Source organism: Bidens hawaiensis, unplaced genomic scaffold (genome assembly GCF_021521415.1).
Source record: "Bidens hawaiensis isolate Kalapana, Puna unplaced genomic scaffold, B.hawaiensis_p1.1 tig00015244_1, whole genome shotgun sequence".
NCBI classification, from domain to species: domain Eukaryota; kingdom Viridiplantae; phylum Streptophyta; class Magnoliopsida; order Asterales; family Asteraceae; genus Bidens; species Bidens hawaiensis.
The window spans coordinates 456,158-465,021 of record NW_027492356.1 but is presented as its reverse complement, the minus strand read 5'-3'; the positions used below and the strand labels follow the sequence as shown (position 1 = coordinate 465,021).

At 35.1% G+C, this 8,864-nt stretch overlaps 1 protein-coding gene across 1 annotated transcript; it reads right to left on the bottom strand.

Annotated features, from left to right (window-relative positions):
• Positions 1–1,682: 1,682 nt before the first annotated feature.
• On the bottom strand, positions 1,683–7,213 carry LOC143548733 (short-chain dehydrogenase TIC 32 A, chloroplastic-like). Its single transcript, XM_077039824.1, has 7 exons — positions 6,895–7,213; positions 5,934–6,165; positions 5,278–5,514; positions 4,669–4,750; positions 4,431–4,518; positions 3,502–3,548; positions 1,683–2,103 (listed from the first exon to the last, which is right to left on the bottom strand). Exons 1-7 carry the CDS (start codon positions 7,016–7,018, stop codon positions 1,906–1,908), a joined length of 1,008 nt encoding a protein of 335 aa, XP_076895939.1. The 5' UTR covers positions 7,019–7,213; the 3' UTR covers positions 1,683–1,905.
• Positions 7,214–8,864: the final 1,651 nt, after the last annotated feature.

The following is an 8,864-nucleotide window of genomic DNA, read 5'->3' as shown; positions in this document are numbered from 1 at the left end:
GTAGGTTCGGGTACTAAAAAACCGGTTCAGGATATTTTGACTGGGTATAGTTCTAGGTTCGGGTTTTTTGTTCACCTCTATCTGTACGCATTAAAAGTTGTACATTGAATTTTTTGGACCTTCTGCTTATAGACTGTGCAAAAGGGGTTAGGCTTTGGGTTGAGTCAATGTAAAGTGGTTGGGTGGTAAGATGGTCCTTCTCCATGCCTAAACACCAAACATGGACCCATTTTCTTTTACCTTTTGGTAGGTGTGGTTGTAATATCTTTAAATAAGATGTGGATGAGGTTTTCACTAGAAAAGTAAAATAACTATATATACATATACATATACATAGACATATACATATACACATGTATTCTAGGTATTTACTTGTCAACCAAAACTTTTCAAATATTGGATCAATGGATCATGCTACTGTCGTTGTAACGGCTTTACTAGCGTCAATTCGGGGTAAAACTAAAAGAATAAAAGAATTTTAGATACCTCTTTAAATAGAAAATTTAGTTAGACGAATGGTTAACATACACGAGGCCCCTCTCTAGTTCTGCTAGTTAGTTATAAATTATAATGTCACGGACTTACGTTTAATTAGTCATGTATGGAACCAAACTGGCATTTGTTGTGACGCATAAAGGCTAGTCACCTTAGCAAGATTTTAATAGAAAGTCACGAAAGTAGCCATCGTTTTGCGTTTGTTACATCTGTGTGGTAATATCAAACTAATTTTACGCATATAGTCATGACATATTCAAATCTCTGGTTGTGTATCTAGTATATTTACCCACTAATTTACTCGCCTAAACCCTAAAATATTTTTATTCTACGAATAAAAATGCATAACTGAATACTTGATATGGTGGCGCGTATCACATTAGTGTAAGTCATCGTTTTTTATGGGAAGAAGCATGATATGTGAGTAAGAGTAGATATACAACCCATGTCTATATAAGTTACGTGTTTCTAATATGACTATATACATATAAGACACAAATAAAATGACAAATTTCATGATATCTTAAGACTAGTGTGTTAAAAATGACAGTTATATCATACGACTTGATATATATAATATCAAAAGTTAAAACATTAATGGAAATGATGATTGAGCAAGTAAAGACGAAACTAAAGATTTATAAAACAAGGATTCTTAATAATTTGATCCACCAATCAGCATCAAATATCAACGTTACTAAGTGCCAAATCTTGTACCATAACATTGAAAGAATCTGCCTAACCTTGCACCCACAATATTAAATTCATAAAAACCTAACCTTGCATATGCACTTTTGACTTGTATACCTTTATATAATAATGTTTACATTAAAAAAACAAACATGTCTTTACATGTCAAACAAGTATATATATAATATTTTCATATGGGTATCTAACTATTTTTCTAACTTAATTTTTAAACGAGTAAATTGCGGGTTTCGTTCATGTGGTTTATCTAAATTTATGGTTTTGGTCCAATAGTTTTAAATTTACGATTTTCGTCCCTGTGGTTTCATTTCATCTGCAATTAAACCTGAATTCATTAACCCTGTTAAGTCTGGTCGTTAAACCCATCAGCATACCCTTCACATGAATGGCGGTTTTGTCCTTTTTTCCCAAAACACACCCCAACCCCTCATGTGACGAGGTCTGCAAATTACAACTGGGGTTTATTTAGAGACAAAAAAGACAAAAATGCCCTCACGTGAGGGGCACCCTGATGGGTTTAACGATCATAGTTAACAGAGTTAATGAATTCGGGTTTAATTGCAAGTGAAATGAAATCATAGGGACGAAAATCATAAATTTGAAACTATTGGACTAAAACCGCCGATTTGGACAAACCACAGGGACGAAAACCGCAGTTCAATCTTCTTAAATTATTATTATTGTATTGTGTGTATGCTTAATCTAATTCATAGGAGGAGGAGCAAAAATAGACTTGATATCAGTTGAAACCATGATTTCTGAGAATGAACATAATCGCGCGGCTTCTTTAAAGTTGCTTCCGATTTCGGAGTTTGAAGCTTCATTGCAATCTGCAAAGTATTTTCCACTCACATTGTTTAGATTTGGATGAGTTGCAACGTAGCATGTTGTAGCAGCAGCCTGCACATGCAAAGTTATGATATATTAATTAGTACCGAATTAATATCTTAAAATGTAGATATGTTAACTATTAGGTAGTGTTTTATATGCAGTAATGACTAGGCATGTTCAAAACGGTTTGGGACTAGGAACCGGAACCGGTTCCTAACCGGTTCCTATATTCAAAACCCCCTTTTAAACCGGTTCCAGGCTCGAGCCGGTTAGGGAACCGAACCGGTTCTCCCACCCTCGGACCCCTAACCTATCTAACCGGTTCTTACCGGTTCCTAACCTGGTTCCTACTTTTTTCCATTATAAGTAGGGCCGTTTTTCTAAAAAGTAGGGCCGTTTTTCTAAAAAGTAGGGCCGGTTCTTACCCCTAACCTATCTAACCGGATGGTTCGGTTCCAGAACCGGTTCCGGTTCGGTTCCGGTTCCTACCCGCCCCCACTCAGAAATGCAAGAACCGGTCACGGATCATCGGGTTGAATCAGATAGGGTCCGGTTCCTACAAAAAACGGGTAGGAACCGGTTCGGGTCCGGTTCGGGTCCACCGGTTCGGTTCCAGGAACCGGTTTCGTTGAACATCTCTAGTAATGACAGGTGGAATGGAATGATTTACGTGGAAATGAAATAAGAGGTGTTTGGTTGCACAATGGAATGGAATCATCCATTACACATGGAATCTCACTCCATCAAAACCATTCCTTCCTACCCCCTTCCTTTTTTTCATTCCATTCCTCCTTCAACCTACTTTCTCAACAACACCATCATCTAACAACAACCACCGCCACCGCCACCACCACCACCATCATCCGACCACCACCGCCACCACCACCACCACCACCACCGTCGCCGCCACCACCACCTGACCACCACCGTCGCCATCACCACCTACACCACCACCACCTTACCACCCAAGCTACCACCGCCACCATCGTCGCCATAACCACAACAAACATTGTCACCGTCGCCACCTGACCGTCACCGTCGCCACCTGACCATAGCCGCCACCACCACTATCATTGCCTGGCCACCACCACCGTTATCACCACCCTAACACCGCCATCACTACTAATGCTACCATCGCTTGACACCCCCCCCCCCCCCCCGCCTGACCGCCACCACTATTTTCATCTTCAGAGCTACCACCACCGTCGTCATTTCAGGTTTTTTTTTTTTAAATTATATATTTTGAGAGAGGAATATTTTAATTATTTCTATTTCATTCATAAAATTTTTTTCGGATACCAAACAACATAACGTAATTATTCATTTCATTTCCATATATTAACCAAACAAGATAAAGGAATAGTAATGATCCATTTCATTCCTTTGTCCATTCCATTCTTTCTCCTATTCCATTCTCTCTTCATTACATTCATTTTAACCAAACATACCCTTAGTGAGACATATTACCTGAGGAATTGTTTTCAAGAACTTTGATGTTAGAAGGAACACCAAGTCTGCAAGATTAATAATTTCAAAAGTTCAAAACTTAGAAACAATAATTTTGATGTACTAAGCAAAATATAATTATAATATCACATATAAAAAATGTTAAGATCTATAGATGCATTTAAGTATACGAAGAAAGCTAAAAATTTTGCAAGGTTTAGGTTTCGTCTAAATAGAAGGACCCACCACTATGAGCGGATTAGTCAAGAGTATTCTTGATGAGACTTTTGAATTTTGGTAATAGGACAACACACTAACTAATAGTAGTTAGTCCTCAACGAAAGCGATGTTGATAAGATTGAGGATACACGGTCAACCAATTGGTCATGACATATCCCTTTTCTTTTCAAGAAATTGTCGGTGAATATTGCATTCACCTAGAGCACATGAAACAACTCATGGCTCCTCGCTTTTAAAACCGACCTTAGACTCAAAAAGTAAAGAATGTTTTACTAAAGTCTATCAGTCAGGATAACTTTCTAAATCGTATAATTAATAATTATATCAAAATATATAGTTTAAGGGTACGAAGTCTTAATTGGATAAAACAAAGAGTTACACAATAACGAGAATGTCCGTATGGTGAAGTTCTAATTTGGTTATATAAGTTGAAAATCCCTAAGAAGAAACTTTATAAGTGGGAACTTAATTTGTTACCCGAATTTACCACCGTTAAGTCAAGTATGCCATTCAAAATAAGTCGTAGGCGAGGGTTAGATCTCTTAGAGACGTGATAATCCGAAGACCAATTCACAATAAGAAGCGTAACACAACTTCATAGCTTCGATAAAGCTAGAAGCTACTATACACCATGACGATGCTCCAACGTAACTTTTGTTTCCAAGGATGTAAACATTTTATTTTATTATAAACAGAACCCGTAAAACTACCTGTAATGAAACCTTCACGATCTCTTGTGAGTCTAGTTCTCACAATCCCAGGATGTACACAGTTCACTGTCACGTTAGCCTCCATCATCTGCCACAACAAACACAAAACAAAATGTTACTTTCTTTTAATAATTAGCAATAATAATATATTCTCTTTAGCTATTTATTTATAGTATATATACAGAATCATATGGCATGGTATTCATGATGACCAACTTATTATTAATAATAATAATACCTGGAGTCTGCAAGCAAGTTCCTTGGTGTGCAAAACATTAGCCAGCTTCGAGATCGCATATGCACGTGTTGCATCGTAATGACTGTTGTTAGCACAAGACAAATATACAGAGGATAAAGTCAAACCCATACATTTAATTTTAATTTAATATATATCATGCATCACTGCTTTCTATGTGAATTAACATAGTCAAACCTAAGTGGTATTCAAATGGAATAAGTTACTAGCTAGTTCACTATATTTGGTACATTAAATTATATAACTTGTGTATAAGAAAATGATAAAATGTCTATTTTTAGTGGTTAAAAACTTAAAATGATATGTAGATATGTCGATATCTACATATCGACATTGGCATGACCTGATTGCTTGAAAAATCTAGTCTGATAATGATTATTAAATAGGCGGGTTTACTGGATTTACGGTCAACATTTAAAAAAAAGTTAAATGAACGGTTTGATATTTTCACGTTTTTCTATTCATGATGTAACAATCAGATGGAAACTTACCGTAGAATATTCTAAACTGATCAACTAGCAAACAAAGGTGATTCAAAACCAAACTCATGCACGAGCAAATTCTTGTCCATTTTCAATTATTGTACCATACCTTTTATCTCGAGTTATTTGTCCTAGAGACCGAATTAAGTCACCGGAAAACCACGAATGGATACCCGACGTTACGTTCACTATCCGTCCTTGTATTCCAGTCGTTTTCGCAGTCGTTATCATCTTCTTCAACAATAGTTTCGTTAAAAGAAAATGACCTAGATAATTCGTCGCAAACGTCATCTCTATTCCATCTTCGGTTACCCCATGATCGTATGCGAATTTTCCAGCGTTGTTGCTAACATATTTCGATAACTTATTAGTTTAAACGATATTTAGGAAAAAGATCATGAGAAAACCATAAATTAATTACAAGAAAACCGAAAAAACTACTAACTTTTTGTTTCAGTATATTTTATTTTTACATTCTTTATGTATCTTATTAATTATATTTTGGGGGAAAAAAAGGAAAAAAAAACTATGCGTAACTAGCAAGTTATATATGTGTAACACGTAAGTAACGTATATGTACACTATATGTGTTACATGTATGTAACTTCGTGAACGATATTTTTATTTAAAATTGATTTTATAATACTAATTTTAAAACTAAAATTCTTTTTAAGCAAAAGGTGTATCGGTTGGTGGTAGTTTTCTCGGTTTTTCATAACTGGTTTTCAACGTCGAAAAACAGTGAATGAATTAAAGTTGATTTACAGGAGGATATTCAAAGGCAAATTAAGAGCTTCAAATTCTTTAACAAAACGCCTGACTGATTTCAAAGAACTAAGATCAAGATACATGACAATAACCCGAGTATCACGAAACTCCGATTCGATACGTTTCTTCATCTCCTCGGCCACTTTGAGGTTACGAGCGGGTATGACAACCCGCACGCCGCGCTTAGCCAGGACCCGAGCCGTCTCAGCCCCGATACCGGAAGTTGCACCTAATTATAATAAAAGTTAATATAACTAATATAAATATATACAAGTAATTGTAACTTATTATTTGTTAATCATTGAACTGAAGAAAATAGAGGATTCTCTTTCTTTAAAATAATAATGATAGGAAAATGATGAGAGTGCATGTGCATGTGCATGATCATGATTAATATAGCTACACCACCCCCCATATGATGTCACGCCAATAAACGACCGCCGGTAAAACATTCAAACTTTGATTGTTTTGAAAAAAAAATGTTAAAACTTTGAAAATTATTTGTCATTTTTTAACTACACCGTCCTCTCTAATACCACGCCGTCAAACGGACATCCATAAAAATACTCAGACGGTCGTTTTTCTTTTTATTTTAGAAAACCGTCAAACTTCGAAAATTATTAGTCAGAACAGTCATTTGAACAATATTCGGACGACGGTAATAAAACACCCAGACTGTCGTTTTTTTAAAAAAAAAACGTCAAACTTTGAAATATTTTTTTCAAATGACCGTCCATAAAACACTCAAACCGTCGTTTTCTTTTAAAAAAACCCTCTAAACTTCAAAAATTATTGGTCAAAACGATAATTTGAACAATATTCAGACGACAGTCAAACTTTGAAATTTGTGTAAAACGGTTGTCTGACCTCTAACCAGACAGTCGTTTGGAAAAGTCTAGTATTTGATATCAGACGGTGTGTGTATAAACGACCCCTTACAAAAAAAAAGATAAATTACCGGTGATGAGAGCGGTGCAAGAGCGTAAACCATCGCAGTTATCTGTGACTTGTTCTGCCGTGGATTTTGAGCCGTAGCCGCTAGGTCCGGCCGAGCCAAGCAAGTACTTGACAGTTTTTAGCATGTCTAGACTATGTTTATAATAATAAGTTCATTGAATGTGTTGGTAAGAAAAAAAAGGTTGTATATATAAATATATAGACCGGGTACAAATGAAGCTTTTAGTGAAAGGAAGAGTGGGCCGGTGGCTAATAGAGGGATGGGTTAGGGGGGTAGGGATGGTGATAGGAATAGATAGGGTGTAGAGAAGATGGTCCTGTATATGTAAGCTTATTAATATTATTATTGTTAGCTATACATATATAAGTTTATTAGTTTATATATAACTTGTTTGTATTTTGATTAATATAGAGATGTTGATGAAGAAGGATGCTTTGGATTCTTTTATGGATTCCATCTTAATATCTTATATATGTGTAGGTTAATCAAAGTTATTATATGTTTTTTTTATTTGGAAATGAATAATGTAATGGTGGGTTATATAATATGAGTACAACTTTGGCATAATAAGTAGAGATATATAAAATTCGAGAGAAATTAAAAAGAAAAAAGAACTTTTAAACTTTTATATATTACTGCTATAAGAGTTTTTTTTTTTTTTTTTTTTTTGAAGTTATATATGGTTTATTTAAAGAAAAAATTATACAATAAAAAAAGCATATATAATTTAATATTTTGTATGAAAAATAACTCAATTTAGATTTTTAAAGTCTTTAAAAGTAAAGGTTTTAGACCTATCATAAATACAATAAAAGTACTTTTGATTTTAAAATTTGATGAGGGCACAAATTATTAAAAAACATGAATAAAATAAATTGATAAAAATGTAATATTATTGTTTTCTCCTAATTAAAAAATAATAATTAATTGTTAGTTTGTATATATAACTTAAGTGTAAGCTAGCTAGTAATATTACTATGTAAAGATAGGTTAATGGTGTGAAACTAAAACATGTATGAAGAAACTAATTTGATGTTTTTATATACATAATTCACGTACATGTACGTACGTATGTAGGAAGCTATCTGATTTCCTACACCAAGTTCTAATTAGAAGTAAGTATCTAATTTTATTGGTTAACCGGCACGGTTATTTGGTTAAAACATTACTTTTTTCTTTCTATCTGAAGTTAGGTTTATCATTTACAACATTAGCTAACACAAACACGTCAGACTAATATGAGTTATCACTAATTATCAGCCATACATAAATGTTGGTGATTTATAACATAAAATACATCAAATAAAATGATTTGTTACATACAAGTTAGGCTGAGGGGTGTGGGGGGCGCGAGTGGGGGCTCCAGCCAATAATATTGTGACGTGTGGCAGAGAGAGAAACTTGATAAGATGGGTGTTGGTTGTGGTGCTCGCGCCCCGGGCCCTGGTGTGGAGGGGCGCGAGAGGGGGCGCGAGCGGTTTTTTTTTATTTTTTTATAAATGTATTAAAAAAACGTATTATTAAAAAAACTCATAAATTATTTAAAAAAACACACATTAATTAAAAAAACACATTAATATCTAAAAAAAAAATTAAAGTACTAAAAAAAAACATTATTCTTATTCTTCGGCTTGGTCTTCTTCGATCAACCTCTTCCGGATACGTTCCTTTTGTTTTTCCATCAGCATTTGGTCGACCGGATTTAGGTTACTGAAGTCTCTTGTAAGGAAGTCCAAATCTCTCATTCTTTTTTTTTTCCTTTTTGTCATTAGAGACCACCTCCATGGTTTTGTTGAATTTATTGAGGGATTCAACAAGATCGGTGATGTTTACGGCTTCCCCCTCAGCCGGTTTTTTCCACCTGGCGTCCCTTCCCAATGGCCGCCTCCTCGGCGGTGAAGACGTTTCCTCCCCCGCAACGTTTAGGTCGAATCCAACCCGGCAATCCGACCCGGCGGAAGCGCTATACG

Excerpts from the sequence above, each read along its gene's own strand:
- LOC143548733 (XM_077039824.1), bottom strand. The coding sequence starts at position 7,018 with ATGCTAAAAACTGTCAAGTACTTGCTTGGCTCGGCCGGACCTAGCGGC. Across the intron at positions 5,515-5,933 it reads TTGCCTTTGAATATCCTCCT|CAACAACGCTGGAAAATTCG; the intron begins GTAAATCAACTT and ends GAAATATGTTAG. Across the intron at positions 4,751-5,277 it reads CAAATAACTCGAGATAAAAG|TCATTACGATGCAACACGTG; the intron begins GTATGGTACAAT and ends TGCTAACAACAG.